The 18,817-nt window shown below is 43.3% G+C and overlaps 1 protein-coding gene across 3 annotated transcripts in view; it reads left to right on the top strand.

Moving 5' to 3' along the window:
- The first annotated feature begins 300 nt into the window (after window positions 1-300).
- The window catches only part of ppp3cb (protein phosphatase 3, catalytic subunit, beta isozyme), a 54,801-nt gene continuing 36,284 nt past the window's right edge, over window positions 301-18,817 (top strand). The window contains exons 1-2 of one of the 3 annotated variants that reach the window (XM_084718759.1): window positions 301-721; window positions 18,432-18,632. In XM_084718759.1, the coding sequence (XP_084574885.1) occupies window positions 679-721; window positions 18,432-18,632 (244 nt within the window). In that variant the 5' untranslated portion in view covers window positions 301-678. Of the gene's footprint in view, window positions 722-1,212; window positions 1,346-18,431; window positions 18,633-18,817 lie in introns of those variants that run through there. The other 2 variants (XM_084718762.1, XM_084718761.1) reach the window with 2 other exon arrangements.

Below are 18,817 nucleotides of genomic sequence, written 5' to 3'. Positions count from 1 at the left end.
CCCACAGAGTTGTTGTTAAGGGGGGAAGCCCTGTAATCAATGCCTCCACAGGATGGCAGTATGAGTCTGTGTGCTTGTGTGTGTGTGTATGTGTGCGTCCCCGCGTGTGCGTGAATCTGCGTGGGAGTTCCTTCTTTCGCCATTCCGGGGTGTTGCCAGCTGCACGGCACCGCTTGCAGAGGCGTCCTGGAGAGGTAGAGCCTGCGCGTCTCTTCTCTCTCCAAGGCGTCTCTTCGCCCTCTAACCTCCAGAGTCTTACCCCCCCCTCCCCCCTTCCCCGCTCCCCTCCCTCCCACCCCCTTCTACCTACTCCACCACCGCCACCGCTACATCAGCACCCCCACAACCCCCCGTCTCTCTCTGGCTCTCGCTCTCTCTCTTAAAAGAAAAAAAAAAGAAAACAAATTTGGGATCCAAGCATGCCACAACAGCAGCTAAGTATCCGCCTATCCTCCCCCAAAGTCACCGCAGGCGCAGCAGCAGGCTTCCCCCGTCCGAGAGAGGAGCGCGGAGACTCCACCGAGTGATGCCACTACTGCAGCAAGAAAAGCACCCAGCAACCGCGCATATTCTCGACGCCTGCCGGAGGACCCGACACCACAGTCTCGGCCCTTGACAGAAGAAGAGAGCCCCCCTCCTCCCACTCCCCCTCGGCTCCGTTCCCGTCCCGACTCCAGGATGTCCGACAGCAACGCAAGTCCCGCCGACCGGGTGATCAAATGTAGGCATGCCAAATCCTGCACGGCCAGTGAGATGCCAATAATTCTGCATCGTTTATTTTCCGTTTGCATCTATGTCTTTGCATCTCTTATTCGCACGTTTTGTTGTTGTTTTATTTGCTTTGAGTCCATCCTTTTTTTTTTATTGTCATCATCCCACCTTTATAATAATAAAAAGATTTGGCTGGCGAGTCACCATGCATGTGCCTCTGAACCTTTTAGGGGAGGGAGGTGGTGATGGAAGGGGAAGGAAGGGGGGGAAGGAGGTGTGTGGAAGGGAGGGGGGGGGGGGTATCCAGTACGATACGCCATAATCAGGGTCTTCCCTCGTTATTCTATTAGAATTCACCCCCTCACCGAGGCATTACCCCATTTTCTAACAGGGGGGATGTCTCTTCCTCTATGTATAGCCAAAGCTATTGTGCGACACCCTGTTCATGCTGCTGCATGAGCTCCATTTACGCGCTCCCACTCCTAGCGGTGGTTTCGTGTTACTGAATAATACCCTACAGAGACACAGAGTGATAGAGAGAGCGAAAAGCAGGGAGGGAGAGAGGGGAGAGGAGCATCTTGTTCCAATGAAACATCAAGCAGTGTGACGATGACAGCGAAAGGCAGACATAAAGGTAAATAAATGCTACGCGTAAAAGCTGCGATCTTTGGTGTTGTGGCTCGGCTGTTGGATGTGGATGGTGGCGGTTGGTGGTGGTGGTGTCACGGGATGATGTTGCATGTAAGCAACGATGTAAGGAGAGAGGAAGGGAGGGTAGGATGCTTTGGGGGACTTGTCACTCGGAGACTCAAGGATTTTTGAGCTTTTCTGTCTTTAGTTGTAATGTATTGTGCCTCTGACTGTGGTGACACAGTGCTGGATGTTCCGACTAGCTCCATAGGCTGGCCTACATTTGCGATCTAGTTGTAATTTTTCGCCAAATCTGAGCCAAAGTCAGGCAATCGAGTGGTTTAAATGGCAGGTAGAACGGCAACTTTGCCAGGCCGTCTGCGCGCTTTCATCCCTGTGAGTTTGGTTGTAATTATAGAGGCCTGTAAGATGAAATCAGCCTGATGTTTGCTGATGTGACGCGTAAAAACCACGAGATGGATTTACGAGTGCTTTCAAGTCGACGTTTTCTCAGCGAAGGCCTGAATGTCAGCGGGAGAACCGTGCGTATTGCTCCTCCGCGTCTCCGTCAAAGGTCTTCCCCCCCTTCTTTGCGTCCACGAGTCTCAAATCAGACACAAAATCGAGTTCAGGGGATGATCCGCACGCATACCGTCCTGATGGTGTAATTGCATCACTGGATTATGGAATATTTAATGTGTTGATGAGAGTGTCTGTTTCTGCTTTTTACGCGTGGGCGGCTATAGGGGAGGCGAGGAGGGGCTCCCGCTCGGGGTTGTGATCCGCGGAGCTTGCACAGATTGTCGTGCTTATCGGGTCACAACGAGGCTGGCATGGCAGCGGTGCCTCCACGCACGCAGCCTTGTCACATGCGACGGTGCCTCGCTGGCCGGCTGGCCGTCTCTCCCCACTGGCTCCCCTTAATAAACTCTCAAGGTCTCTCTGCCGGAAGAAGAGGAGCTGACAGTTGGATGCGTCGCTCGGGCATGCCCCGGTATTCCGTGCGTGCGTCGTGCTTGTGGAAGGGGGTGGGGTGGGCTGGGGGCGTGCGGGCAGCTCTTGCAGTTTTTGCACGTAGGACTTCAAGACTGCAAGTGCATATGCCCACAGTATGGCTGTGCCTGTATGTGTGGAGCTACATGGATGCAGTAGTGCAGGGGTGGTGCTAGGAAATCTGGATACCCTGAAGAGACTGACTGCAACTAAATGAGCACCAATCCCCCTTATTCATGCATCAGTTATCCATCTTTACCACCGAAGTAGTACCTCCCCTCCAAATGTGCATGTGTATTTTTTTTAGGGCTGCGTCTTGGTAAGAATCTGGTGATATGACATGTATCAGGATACAGTGGTTACATTAATGTTTAATATGTTGTGAGATTATAATCCTGTTGATGTATTGCTAATATTTAAATCATTTAATGAAAACTGTCATAGCACAAAGAACAATACCTTATGCATATGATTTAAGCTAAAAAAAAAAAAAAAATTAGAGTTAAACTTTTTTATGCAATCAGAACAGTGAAGATAGAAAATAACATCTTTGCAGTCAGCAGTTTAAACAACACAAAATGAACCACTGCTACATATGTCATGATTAGAGTTTTATCCAATATCAGTACTAAAACAATACTTTTGAAACGGGACCAGTGCCTAAATGGTGCCTGAACTGATTAAAAAGAGAAGCACAAAATGATGGTTGACAACATTGAAGAACCACTTTTTTAAGACAAATTTAAACAATTAAATTAAACAATATATTAACTGTTAACAGTTTAAAGTTTACTTATATTGACACAAATAAACAGAAAATAATGAACAAATTCACCTAATAAATAAAACCGACAGAACTACACTAATTATATTAAATCACAGTTACAGTACTAATATCAGCAAAATAAATCTTGAATCAGTTTTCTTTGTATTTTATAAACTCCAGCTTCAAACTTGAGCAATTCTTTTGCAGAAATATTATCAAATTTGCTAACGTGTCATTATCATCATCAGTACTCTACCCATCATAAATATAAATGGCAGGTCATTATGACATGTCGCGTTGGGGTTAGTTGATGTCTACTTAATTGGCATATGACTATGTCCACGGTGAAACACTGACATGGACAATGATATCATTGTACTGTCTTTTATACTCTTTATATGTATGTATGTTGGATATTAATCATTGTGGCAGCACTTTATGCTGTTTTTACTTGACTTTTACTTTTATTATGTTGTCTAATAATTACTTTTGCTCTCTCTGACTGACTCTCCTTAAAATACCTATTCAGTCACTCTAACTCGCTTCTAAATCACAATGATATGATGGTAGAGGGGTTAGTGTCACTGTCAGCCATGGCATCATCGTTGGCCCGGCCCTACGTCGCATCTAGTGTTTCATATCTATATGCCCCGTGGTCAGGGACTGGCTGATGTGTTTGGCATGGGGTCACATAAGCTGCTTTCAAGGGTATCTGGTACGTTGTCAGATGCTTCCTCCCTTTTACACGCAACTTTTCAGACATTTGTTGGACGTCTCAGGCGGTGTTGGAATCCCTTTGAGTGAAATTCAGCCACACTTAAGACTATTTAGTTTGGCATTTAAAACATATTTAAGCTGGTTACTAGCTCACGTCACCTGCTGCCAGAGCCATGGAGAGATAGTGCTGCTGTAATGTTAACTAGCGATGGCATGTATAGCGATGCTTCCGGTTCCTGTGACATTCACATCAGATAACAGCTGTCAGCAACTTAAAACAGCTGAAGTGGCACCAAAATGAGGCACCCACGTCTGCGTTGCGAGTCGGATCAGTAGGTGCTGGACGTATAGGAATGTGGCGTTGGATACCCAACTCTCGTCATGATACAGGTGTTACCAATTGAATATGTTGTGATACTGTGAGCAAGCTGATATGCTGCTTTTTTTTAATCTACTGTAATTTTAGGAAAACTGTCACTGTTTGCATAAAATCTGAGTTTAAAAAGTTAAAATTTTATGCAGTCAGAACAGTGACAATAATAACAGTTCTGCTATGTAGTGATCAGGGGTTTAAACACAACAAGAAGTGAACCACTGCCACTAATCTCTGCATGTATCACAATGTCACGATACAGTGAGAATTGATATCTCAGAATATAATATCATGATACTCAAGTGTATTGATAATTTCTTCCACCCCTAAATAATATTTTTACATCTTCATTTCCTTCTGCATGTGTGTTGTAATGCAGCTGGGCCACCGGAGCTCAGCTGCCTCAACACTGGAACAAACTAAGCGGCCTACATCCTCATGCATCATCCATCACACACGCACACACACAGATATAAATGCACCTTCTCTAACAAACATGCAGCAAAACAACACAGCAATTCATCAGTCAGGTGAGAATGATTTAGTGTGTGCGGCGCTGGAGAGGGATGGGGGCATCAGTCACAGAGACGTCACTGCTGGCGGATGGACTGTGCCCGGTAGTTCCCCACGTTATGGATTTTAGTGATATTCAGCGGAGAGAGAAAGCGCACAGAGATGGAGCCAAAGGACAAAGCATACCGAGAGGAACGGACAGGGAGGCAGAGAGTGTGGGGGCGAGGTGAGGGAGAGAGGGAAGGAGAGAATGTGACAAGGCCACGGAGGAGGTGAAGTAGCCGGAGCGAGGGAGAGAAGAAGAGAGGGATGGAGGGAGAGAAAAAAGAAGAAGAGGGAGAAAGAGGAAAAGAGAAAGACAAGGGAAGTAGTGTTTCACGCTGTTGAGTGGCAGGACAGCATCCCCTGACTTAACCAATGGACTTCTCACACCCTTTTAGATTCACTTACCATGCAAACCCGTCTGCGCGCGTGTGAAAAACAAGCTGGCTCCAGAGCCAAAATGCAAGAATGTGACTCTTACTTAAAAGTTTAGTTTAATAACTTTAAAGTAGTCTCCGCCAAATATCGCCTTATGAATTGTACATATGAAAGCAGGCCAGAGAAGAAGAGAATATTTGACAAGATTTTGTAGAAACACAGTGAGATCTGTTGCTGGTACCTCATGCCAGATTCATAACTGTACCTACAACAGGGCCACATGGATCCTAATTTATCATTAGTAACACGGAGATGAGACATCATGCTATCAATCAGCCAAAGAATCGTGGATATGCAACGGTTGGACTTGATGTGTGGTGTGTCTGTTGCTGAGAACATGGTGCTGAGAATATAAGAATGGAGCTTGTTGATTGGTGCACTGTCTGCACCTGCAGGTTGGTTAGGTTAATGCACAGAAACAATTAGGTTAGGTTTAGTTTGAGAAGGTTTAGGCAAATTAGTTGGGTTAAAATAAGCTAAGGATGAATGCACTCTTAAAAGTGTTATAGTTCATGTCAGTAGGATGAGGTTTGTATCCCATGTGGAGCAAACTTATTTTAACCCAGACCATTATTTTTTTCTCTTTTCAGCCAGTCTTACATACTCCGCAATCACGCACTCCTAAGAAACAGAAATATGAATCTACTGAGTAGAGTTTTGCATGCAAATTAGGTAGACTTAACATGCTCTCATCCCTGGAGCATGACCACAACCAGACCTCCTTAATGTTATCTGCCAATAAACTACCACATCAGTGCTATCAGCATATTCAAATACATGCATACCGTACATACATGAAGGCCGGTGGTGGCTCGGTTGGGCCTAAACTTCCTGTTGATTTCCCAGAATCCTGAGCTGAGGGTCAAAGCAGCACAGCAGTACAGAGAGAGACTCGCTGAACAAGGTCAAAGAGCACAACTAGTGCCAAAAAAGCTCGACTGACAAAGAAAAAATCGATGACAGTATGAAAAATCAGTACGTAACGCTCTGCTTGTGGTTACCCCTTTAGCAGCCAAAATATGTGAAATGGAAAATATGATGAAGTATTGTGAGTGATGTTGTTTTGAGTTATTAATCAGACAGTTTCACACATGTAATACTTCCAGGCTAATGCTTGATTCCTAAACAAGGCAACACAAATGTAAGACATCATTTCCTGTGCACAGCATCTGCCTTACAGACCTTTTTCAGGGCAGAAGCACAGGTGTGATTATATTGCATTCCAATATATGGAATGCAGCCAGCATTAATGTTATTAATCACACTTGTGCTTGTGCCATGAAAAAGGTCTATGAGGCAGGTGCTGTGCATGGGAAAAGACATTAAATTACACATTAATGATTGCTGCCTTCCATATATATACATATATATACATATACAGTATATATAATGTATGTGTGTCAAAGGGTAGCTGTCACCTCCAAAGCAAGAAGGTTCTGAGTTTGAATCCCCCCGTCGGCTGGAGGGGAGTTGGGGAGTTTTGCTGGCAGCGGCAGGTGTGTCACAGTTTACTGGGATGAGGGATGCATGATGATATTGGCCGATAAAGGCTTTGAAATGAAATAGCAATAATGAACTTTTGGACCCTATGACAAGCTGGTGACGCTATGATTATGTGCACATGATGGAAGTATGTCTGTGTCCAAAACAGATAGAAAAGTTGCTTTTTGCAATGATTGTCAAGTGTCAGTCATGCATCTTTCATCCAGTGCTGCAAATTGCAAAAAAAAAATCCCATTTTAAGAGCCGTCATCCAGATCATCAGGACAAGAGAAACATGCACCAGGAGCAGTTTCTTATTTTCACCCGGTGAATATGTACATTCACAAGTATTGTATTTTATGTCTGCATGTAACAGTGGGCCATCATGATGAAAGTAGGCATAATAAAATGTTAATTCCATTACAGGACAGGCTTGAAGTTCTCTGCAATTAGGTGGAAAGAGTATGTGCAGATATCGTGTTGACATCAGCCAAAATGAGTGGGAAAAACATTTTCAGAGCTTAGACCTTATTTGCTATGAAAACAGTCTACTGGCATTGATAACAAATAAAAATATCAAGCATTTTGTGGTTTAATACATTTGAAGACTCCCTATTTAAGTAACTAATGATGGATATTTTTGACATTGTAGATTAAATGATTAACCAGTAGAAGCAGAGATAATGAAAATAATAGTCTTAGTTGTCACACTGTTCATTTGACGCAGCAGCCCACCAGAGGGTGAAGAAATCAGTTGAGTCAAATCAGTTTTTCCATGTATGTGAATGTGGGTTGTCAAAATACCTTTCAGTATATACTGTATAATCCAATAGCCTGTTCTCCTGGTGGGTATTTTGACTTGTCAAACACAGGTGTGACTAATAACATTAATCATGGCTGTGTTCCATTTAGCCGTTCCAGTGTCGGGGCTGTGGTAATGTGCGTGCTGGCTTACTTACACGGCCCACTGCTTTACCTAAATGGAATAGGTACATCATTAATGCCATTAGTTACACCTGTACCTCTCCTGGTGTGACAAGTCAAACAGTGCGGTGTGAGAAACACCCATACAACCTCAGAAAAGACAAGAGAGTTGAATCAACACCTTTGTGATACCATGTCTATAAAAAAAATAACATTATAAGCCTCATAAAGATAGTTTACTGCATCTGATTTCACAGGTGTACTTAATGAAAGTGGAAACTCAGTAGATGATGACTGTATTGGCACTTAAATGATCACTTAGCCTTGAGTATATAGCACCATATATATATATATATAAATTAGGCCTAACTGTTGTTTCCTGAAGAAGTCGATTATGTTTGTCCCCATCTCGCAAAGGGGCAAGTTTATACTTTTCATGCACATGCCCAATCAATGACGATGGAAAATACAGTCAGCTGAAGCAATAAATTCCCCAGTGCTTGCTATATTGACCATAGACATGTATATGTCGGCGCATTGGCAGCACTGGTCTGTTGCTGGGGTTTGTCAATATTGCCGCCATATTGGACAAGGCAACACCAGCCCCTGAACAAATACATGTTAACGGAGGAGCTGCTGTCTTTGTGGATAAAAAGCACTATAATGTTTACACTTCTCAACTGATTTTGAGTCTTGTTATAGGGTTTATGATCTACATGGTGCAGGGGGGGGGGATTCTGCCTCTGGGTATCCATGGTGCATGCTAGATGAGTGTTTTTGTCACCTAATGCTATGTTCTGGCCAACACAGTAATAGCTGTAAGCTAGTGCAGTGATACACAGCAACATGGGCTTGCGTGCAGTGCATTTTGGTACATGTAGGCACTACTGGCACTGCTCCACGAGCAGGAGAACTCGGCTTTCTTGGGCAACATAGCAGCACTGAGGAATTTATTGCTACATTTACCATCAATACTAACTGAACATCCACATGAAAAGTGTAGAATTCTCCCTTTAAACAGTTCAGGAGAGTCTAAAACCAACAAGCAGCCCAGCCTCAGTTGTTACACCTGTCATAGTTAGTATATTGCATCATATGATTACTCAGCAGACTGTATGCATGCTAGCATAATACAGGACAGAGCTACACAGATAATCCTGTCTTGAATGCCATATATCAGGTAGGGTGCCAATGAGCTACACAGCCTGATAGTGCAGTTTGTAAAGAGCAAAACCATTTGGATAATTTCATATATTCAAATAGAAAGCTAGCAGTGTTAAAGTCCCCTCGTTGAAACCAAAGGCTGAGCTCTCCTGCCTTGTGCTGAGGAAGTAGTCAGGTGCAAAGGTTATTTTTATTGTTTGTTTGTGACCTTTTTAAACATATCAATGAGTGTGTGAAGAGTATTCGCCAAAGCTGGGTGGAGCCATATCCAATAGGCACACACACATGTATGCATTCATGTATGCACAAACACACACGCACGCACACACACACAAACACACACAAATCACCTCTGGCAAGGCTTCGGGCACACTGGGCATATTTCCTTTTAGTGTAACATGTTGTCCCGTTCCCTCATGGTTCCCTCGGAGCCCTGTGTGTGTGTGTGTGTGTGTGTGTGTGTGTGTGTGTGTGTGTGTGTGTGTGTGTGTGTGTGTGTGTGTGTGTTGGATTTTGGTGTTATCCTTGTGAGCTAGGGGTCCCACCTTGACAGGTCTCTGTGTGTGTGCCCTGTGGGGAGGGTGGCAGGGCAAGGGCTATTTATAGAGAAGGTACTCCAGAGAGAGAGACACAGAGAGAGACAGAGAGAGAGAGAGAGAGGGATTGTCTAATGAGGACAGGCTGTTAGGGGATGGGCCGTTGTTTCTGTTCGTGTATGTGTGTGTGTGTGTGTGTGTGTGTGTGTGTGTGTCTGTGTACACAGATGGTCCTTCATGTGTGTAGTGTGCATTAATTGAACAACTTCAAACGCATCTTTAGTTGTCCCCCCACCACCACCTTCAAAGACCCATGGATCTATGTTAGCTGATCTGGGTCAAAGATGGTAGATAAACACAGACACACACGCACACACACACACAATACGCATATGAACAGTGCTATCTCTCTGCTCTCATACACCCCAATTTTTGCTTTCCCCCCTCTCCCTCTCTCTCCCTCTTCTCATTCGCTGCTCTCATTCTTTCATCCTTCAGTTTCTCCCTCCTTCATTTATTCATGGCAGCGGGATGAACTGGTCTTGGAAGATGTGTGTGTGTGATCACTTTAAATGAGGTCCTGTAGAGGGCAACACATCTAACATACAAATACACACATACACACACACACACACAGGCATGCCATCAGTTCTGGTCGATGTCACTGGATGAACACCAGACAGATACAGTCTGGGCAGCAGCCACAGTATTGCACTGTAATGAATTGATTCATAGGCTGCATGTAGCACATACAGGGCTGTTTATACAAGCTGTATGTACCTTTGTAATGACTTTGTGTGTACCACTTTTACCATGTACATTATAGAGTGTCTACTTGCACCCAGGTACGGACAGGCACATGACAGCAATTTGACTATTCATACCCAACGCCTTATTTTATCTGTAAAGAGTGACAAATTTATTGTTGATGAGAGGCTGTGGGGGGCGAATGGGTGAAGACGTTCACAATTACATTTTAAGCATCAAAATTACTTAGATTTAGGCAACAAAAACTACTAAGTTAGGTTTAGGCAACAAAACTATCTGGTTAGGTTCAGGAAACAAAAACTACTTTGTTAGGTTTGGGCAGCAGAACCTCTTGTTTAGGTTTATGCAGCAAAAACTACTAAGTTAATTTAAGGCAGCAAAAACTACTTGTTTAGAGCTGCTAGGTTAGATCTAGTAATAGATTTTGGTTTTTCTCTTCCATGCAGGTTCAGATAGTCAATGTGGTTGTTTACACACCAGGTGCAAATAGCATTGCTGGATACAGACACCTTGGTGTTAGTCTCTGGCATGGTAGGCTATAAACACACCCAGGTTTAAATTGCCAAATTGCCTCTTCCACCGCGGGTGGAAAAACAGCTACACCTGCATGCAAATAGCATCTGCCTGTTCATTATTGTGTAACTTCTGGCATATTTATCGCTCTGACCCAAAGAAGATTTCATTTTCTTGTTAATGACCCGACAATCCGTTGATTGAGGAGCACAAATTAGTGCTGTTTTATACCTATTTAGTCATATTTGGGCAACATTTGGAGGACAGACACAAATGAGGACAGATGGATCATGGGTGACTTCTACAGTCATTTCTGCAATCTGTCTGTTCTCGCTTGCTGTCACTTCCTCCATCCTGCAGCATTGTGAATGGTGTCCCTGTGTTATTAAAAGTGATGAAATATCCCCATAATTAACTTTAGCCATTAGGGAGGATGCGCACAATAACAAGATGATTCTGATCAGATTCTGCTCCAGTTAGGCTATTAGGCCAGCCCAAACAAATTTAGGAGATTTGGTTGAAAGCTATGTCATAGATTTTCTCTCAGGCTCCCCCTCACTGCGCTGTGAAGTGGAGATTTTTGGCTGAGCTGGCAGCTTTGGCGCTTAATAAATTCCACACCGGGGAGTTCAGCTATGGAGAGTGGGCCAGAAGACAAAAGCGGTACAAAGTACATTAGGAGGAAGCTAAAAATGCTTTCACCTCTTCGCTCATCTTACACCCCTCGGTCCAGCTCGCCTCTCATGCACACCATGCATCGTGTGATTGGGTCGCTTCAGCGAAAAGGACAATTCTGGGTGAATTACTTTTTTGTTCACTCCACTTACCTGCACTTCAAAGAGTGGAGTTCACCGTGTTCGTCATCTGTGCTCAGACAAGGGACAGCTCAGACTGTTCCGTCAGAAAGTTAAGTTCCTCACAAGGTTGAAACACTTGGCAGCATTGGTGTTAAAAATGCCTCAGAGCAGCGTTTGAGAGAAATACTACCCTCCATCACTCTGCTGAAGGAGTGTGGCATTTATGTTCTGAGCTTACTGTATGTCAAACTAACTCCATCTTCACACTGTGGAGGACAAATGATGTAGAACTCACTCCGACTCTATTTTATCCAGTGTTTCATTTATCTCCTATTTATTTTCAAGGACAATGCACATTATTGAACATTCATGTGAATGAGCAATGAGTAATTTTCAACCACATTTCATACAGCTCAGAATGGACAAGTGAATTCATCATAGTCATAGTTCACCTATAAGTAGCTTCTTAAAGATATAAAGTTTAACATTTTCACATTTAACTGAAAATGCAGTCATACAGTGTGTTAGGATTATACATTTTGTTGAGTTGTGTACTTTCGTGGTCCTAAATGTTTCCAACAATGTTCAAAACCACAGAAATCTGTAATTTATTCAAGCAGCATTTACAGCTAGCTGTTGCTGGTTAGCTGCTAGTTGCTATAATTCCAGGAAAACACAGGATACGTCAGAGACGTCGGCGCACGTGACTAAACATAGCTTGATTAAAACTTGAGTGTAGTGATGATTACAACTCCCATGATCCTACACTACTACGCAACATCATCAAACTACACAATTTGTTACTGAGGCCTCAAGCTGCAGAATTTAGATATTTTGCGTCTAATCATTAGCTATTATCTAGGTCTCGTTGATTTTTAGTTTAACTTCTGTTATTTGTTTCAAGTTGTTCCAAAATGTTGATTTAATCTTTGTCTCAGTCAAGATGAATCAACTCTCACCATCAGCTGATGAAATGCTTTCATGGTGCATAGCTACTATGACAGTTCCCTTCTGGCAGAACAGTCTCTGTTTTATGACAAGTATGAATATAGAATCAATACCAAGGCTGACAGTATTGGAATTTATCCTTAAACAGCGACACCATTCATGCCATTATTATTATTGTGCTAAAATAACTATGTTTGCTGAAGTGTGAGGCCGACTGTCTTACAGTCCAACCTGTGTGTGATGTTTTCAACTAGAAAGGTCTGCATTACCTTCAGCTAGCAGAATTTGGTAAAACGGTGCCCGTGTGTTAGTGCCAGCTTGAGTCTGTGTCCCATTAGTCACTGTAAGTACAGGACGGAGTTTTTAGGGCAAAAGGGTCAACGATTGCTCATACATGTTGACCAAAGTTCTTCAGTGACATTATTGATGTACCAGAAAGTTACATGAGATTTTTTGTCATAGTAAAAGTTGTCTCTGGAAGAGAAAAACTGGACAAGACTATAGCTCCATAAAGTCACGTCTATGCCTTTCTCAGTAAAGACACTGCTCGGTTAAAGTTCAAAATGGATGGACTTCTTTCAAGATAATTCCCACAGTGTGATTAGAGACTAGCTGTTCGCCATACAGAAAGTAATGAAAATTGGTCCAAAAGATTCCCAGGCTTGGTGGCAGAGGTGTTGCAAAGACAACAGTAGACCCCTGCTGCTTGTTTTCTAGCTGCACAGCTTGCGTCACTCCTCGTGCAACAAGAAACCAGACGTGTGATAGATCTCTGGTCTCACACAGCGCCTGCAGGTAGGCCGGTTCACCAGACCAGTTGAAGTAACGACACATGTAGGGCGTTATGGTTCTTTTTGCCATCTCCAAATGACGCATAATGATCCTTTGTTAGGAAACAAAAAATAGTTATCTCACAGATTCACAGATTTTTTTTTTTCATCTGCAAAATCCTGCTTCTTAAAGTTATAAAGCCACGATTCTCTCCAAGCAGGTCACGGCACGTTCACTTCAGTTATTAAAATTTAACTAAATGTCCTTTTGTGAAAATTAATGTTCAGAACCATCCTGCTTACTTGGAGCTCGAGCTTTGTTTGCCTTTAATAACAGATTTTCTCACTTTCTCATGCTACACTTGTTCCAAATTGACTTATCAATGAAGTCCTTTACGTAATTGCTTGATCACAGAGGGTTTCTCCAAAGAAACCAGCAGGATACAAAAACTCAATTATCACAGAAGGAAAACAAAAGGTGGGATCCTTTTGTTTTGTTTTTTTTAATATGAGGCCAGTGCAGTGTGTGTCTTTTGTAATCTGTGGATTTTTAGCCGTGCTAGCAGTGCAGCTTCAGGGACGGCAATATCAGTCTGTCAGTCGGCCCTCTTTAACCATATAGATATCCATGGTATCCAGAAAATAAGTTTTAATCACTTTGGTGATCCCCTGACACTCACTCTAGACCCACAAACAGGTCAAAATTACCTAAATACCAGAACTAATAACATTTCCCTCAGATTTCTTCATGTTTAGTGCTAATAGGTGTTAATTTTGACAGTAAATTTTGATTTAGTTTTAGTCATACTTTACATCTGAATTGTTTTTATTTTAGTCTAGTTTTAGTTGACTAAAGTTACAGTATATTTAGTCAACTAAAATTGGTTTTAGTGAGTAAGTAATACTGTGTGGAATCAGCACTATAATTTTATAACACTAAAGTCACACAATAACACAAACAAGCTAACAGGGCGATGCAGCAGTGGACCAGCAACTCACATGTCCTGCAAGGTAAAATCACTGCTTTCACCCATGGAGTTTGGTTGGTTTGGAGAGACCAATATTTGGCTTATATAACAGCAGCTTTGCATCAAAAAAGGCTGTCTAGCAGCAACGTAAAGTGGTGAAAATATTCTAAATGCACACTTAAACTGATAGTGACTTTTTTCAGGTGAACCTTTTTTTCAAGTGGCTAAAATACCTTTTGTTGCTGACCGAGTCCACAACAGTGCATTGCTTATCTTCCCCCTCTTTGTTACTCCAAACTGTTGGCGTGCTGATCAGCATCCGCTTTAAAATGACTATGGATAAGTAATAATCTGAGCTGCACAAGGCAGACAGTCATTGTTTCATTGTTGTTAACATCCAAAATCCTTATTTTTTGCCAGCAGTATAGACTTGGGGGAAAAAAAGCTGTACCAACCTGTTTCACAACTTCATATCAGAATTGCAATATTAAATTCAGACATGGTGTCTTTATAATTTACAACTCTAAACTCCAGGCAGCTTTAAGTCTGCAACTTTTCCATGAGTACTCGGGCCTCTCGAGTTTGTCTTAAATCCAGCAGTATTCCCGTAAAACTGTGCGCTCATCAAGCGGCCAGTTGTCAGGTGCAAAACACCTCCTTGTTTCGACTGTGTTGGTGCTGAACCTCTCCTCTCTCCATTCCCTAACTGCCAAGTATAGTTTTCCCAAGTATAGTTCCTTCCCCAAGCTCTGTGTCTCTGCTGCTCTCCACTCTCTCATACCTGCCCTACTTTTACACCGCTCACACAATTTACGAGTTTCACACTCCTTCCCTCTCTCCTTCAGTACTCTCTCTCTCAAACACACACACATACTCTCTCTCTCTCTCTCTCTCTCTCACACACACACCAGAGGTCTCAGTTTTACCTCAAACCAGATATATAAGCACACAAATTAAGTTCATATATACAGTTGTATGTGTGCAAAAGAATGGTGTAGCATGCATTTATTTGTGACTTATAAGAGCATTGTTACACTTTGTAGCACAGTACAACACAGTATGGTGCAGTACAGTAACACAAGAAGACAGTACATTACAGTACACTGAAGGAGGAGGTTTATCCACACACTCGCTGAGCCCTGTTTCCTTTTATAAATAAATATGAAGTCACACAAATGCCAACATGCATGAGTAATTCTTTTTCTGGCTTATGTTCTCTGACAACCTGGGGGCGCACAAAGCTTTTAAAATATCAATCAGTCCCAACCTGAAAGGCAAAACTGGTTTTAACATGTAGATCCGCTGCTCTGAATCGATGGAAAACAGACCCTGCAGCTTGGCAGCTCGTGGTGCTCTGGGATGTGTCAGAGACATGAGAAGTGTTGTATTCAGTCTTAAGGTGTGTAAATGTGCCTTAGAGGTGTGGTGGGGGCTAACCTATGGAGCTATATGATGCCATGAGATACTCTGGGGTGTCTAACAAGGTATCAGGTCAAAGATGCCATAGTGAGGAAGTTTTCCCCTACTTAGCCACATTTTACAAGAAAAGATATGAGCAACAGCGCACAATATGTGTAACTTTAGATCGTCGAGGTTAGAACAAAAAGAAAGCTTAGAGGGTTTGTTCATTATGAAGTTTAGAGTTGCCAGGTCTGTCAAATATCCCCCAAACTGACCCCAACAACTGTAGCTGACATCCACAGAAGAATTATAAAGTAACAGAAACATTAAATACACGCAGGTTGTAATGTCAGCTCCTCGTCAGGGCTAGTTTGGTTTCGCCAAGTTAGCCTTCAGTAAGTTTTGACACATTAGCACCTGATAACACCTTCCTGGTAAGGTAATGAAAAACATTCACTTTTATGTTTGCCCGCACTGGGGTTTTGGCGATGGCGATCAAACTGGCACCTGACAATGTCCACATTGAAACACTGCAATGGACGATGATATCGTTGCTGGGTCGAGAAGGGTCTTCGTCTTGGGACCACGTGTCCATAACTTAGTTGTGTTTAAAAAGAGAATAATAAAAAATGAAATGGAGACGCGCTGCAATGAACAGCAGCAACAGCTTCTTTTTATTTTTCTCTCCGACAAGTCAAACACAGAACTATGGCAACTCTGAGCGGACACACTACCTCAAATACAGAAGGCATCAGCCACTGCACCCCACAACTGTTTGGTGGTGACGGGGCTCCATTTAATTGCGCTTCCAGTGGATTTCGGTCTGTACAAACATATCCAAGCACGTCTGAAATCTGACTCCTGCTGCAGGAGCGTCTGTTGCCCAACTAAGTATTGATAACATGCTTAGACGGTGGGGACAGTGGGCAAGTAATACAATCTTTGGACCTCTGTCCACCGTGTTAACACTGGTAACACCCACTACCATGGAAAACCTAATTCAGGTTTTTCTCTGTGTGTTTCAGAAAGCTTAAACTGGTATTATGCTTTCAGTGTCCGTGAGTCCGCTGCAGTCAGTATGATGTAAATTTCATCATCAGAATGTGCACACATGGGCTGTGTGTAGACATCCACGTAACTGCCTATTTGTTGTGATTGTGCGGACTCATCCGTTGATATTTCCATGCAGTCGCTACAGATGACAAATGATGATGCTATTTGTCACTTTATATGGCGTCATCGTTGTTTTATAGTTACGCTCAAAAACGTGCGACGGGTCTTGAGACCGCAGTGATAACGTAGACAACAATGGGCCGAAGGAACCTGTAGGCTCCTTGGAAAGTAGCTCTGGGTACTTAAGTGGAAACATGGTTTTAGTTAAGGTGTCCTGGGATGCTCTGGCACACGCTTTAAGTGCTCGTGGCCATCTTTAATGTGATCCAGGACAGAAAGGTTAAAACAAATCCCCTCTTATTTCCATGTGAGATCCAAATGGCTACATGGTCCTTAAGTCCTAAACTAGCTCAACACCAGAGAGACCATAACTGCATGGTTTGTCAGAAGTAATTCTCATCAACAGGCATATTTGAAATTTTGAGTAAAATTCTCATAATTACACATAAAATGTTGAGTTGACTGGAACTGATTTGTCCAACGTTTTTTGTGCCCCTCCTGATGGTTAATTTAGCAATGCTGGCTAAATGTTGCTGATGTTTCAGTGGTGATTACATAAAACCGTGCAGCGTGGTTAAATGTGGTTCTTCAGCTACGTTATAGTAAAAAAAAAAAAAGTGAGTATCACGTTAAAATGTAATGATGGGACATCAGTGTGAAAGCTCACTGAAGAGACTGTAGCCTGTTACAGCGAGAGGAAGAGAGGGAATCAGCAAGAGAGAAAGAGGAGTGAAAAATTAGAAAAAAAACCAGAGAAGGGGCAAGAGGAGAGAGTGCAAAACAGAGACAAAGTGACAGAGAGCAAGTGTGTGTGTGTGTGTGTGTGTGTGAGTGTGAGTGTGTGTGTGTGTGTGTATAGAGAGAGAGAGAGGGAGAGCCAGGCCTAGTTTTTAGTTTGTGATCTAGGCCATTATCTGTGTTAGCACTGGTGGGGCTCCAACAGGCTCTGTGGATCCTGCATAACAATACCTTTTATGAGCTTGTATGTGTGTGTGTGTGTGTGTCTGCATGTGTGTGTGTGTGTGTACCACTGTAGGCTGACACACACACACATATGCAATCATGCGTGTTAACGCCATTGTGCCATACATGATGTACGCATGCGCCCCTGCGCCTCTGCCTTTTGTTTCTTGCCACTGAGTTTGTGCCTGTTTGTTAAGACCGCTCGTGTGTGTGTGTCTGCGTTTTGTCGAGTGTGTCTTCGCATGTGTGTATGTGACTCCTCACGTGCAGCTGTGCGCTCTTGCTGTATCACCCCCGTCGTCAGTCAACCCCCCTCTCCAGCAGCGCCCTGGGGGCCTTCATTATGTAAGAAAGACATTACTGCAGAACAGAGGCAGAGAGGCAGAGAGACATTACTGCAGAACAGAGGCAGGCAGCCCTGATAACTCTGGCAGCCCCAGCTTTAATACAACCCACCTCTGCCTCCACAACACGCACACACACGCACACACACACACACACACACACACACACACACACACAGTCCAACCCTGCAGCAGGGGCGTGATCAGGATAATGGTGAGGACTGAGGGCTTCTGATGTTTGTGGCCAAGCTTGTTGAGGAATACAGGAAATATCAATAAATCATGTTCCGCATTATAATAAATGTTCTTCTCTTTTCTTCTGCATCAACTTCTCTCATTCTCTCCATGATCTCAACTCACCTCCCTCTATATATCCATGCATCCGTCAAACTCTCTTCCCCCTTCTTAAACTCATCTAATATCCTATCCTGGATTCTCCTGTCTCTACGCCTCCTTCTCACTTTCATCTTCCCATCTCTCCTGACCTCCCTCTCCAGCGGTCCCCTTCCCCCTGGCCCACCGGCTCACCATGAAGGAGGTGTTTGACGCCGAGGGCCGGCCGCGGGTGGACCTGCTCAAAGCTCACCTCACCAAGGAGGGCCGACTGGAGGAGGCCGTGGCCCTGCGCATCATCGATGAGGGCGCCGCCATCCTGCGCCAGGAGCGCACTATGTTGGATATTGAGGCGCCAGTCACGGGTATGATACACTAGTGAAGAATGGAGTGTGAAAGAGTCTGTAATTTAATGAACAATTAAAGTGCAGTTAGAAAAAAGTAGGAATTACCACCAATCACCAATAAAATGTCTAAAACCGCCAAATATGATATATATTTTGCTGAGTTGTGTACTGACATAATCCCAAATGTTTCAAACAAGTAGGTA

The sequence above is a fragment of the Lutjanus erythropterus genome, chromosome 5 (assembly GCF_056507025.1).
Source record: "Lutjanus erythropterus isolate fLutEry1 chromosome 5, fLutEry1.hap2, whole genome shotgun sequence".
Lineage (NCBI taxonomy): Eukaryota > Metazoa > Chordata > Actinopteri > Lutjaniformes > Lutjanidae > Lutjanus > Lutjanus erythropterus.
This window is presented reverse-complemented; position numbering and strand designations above follow the sequence as displayed.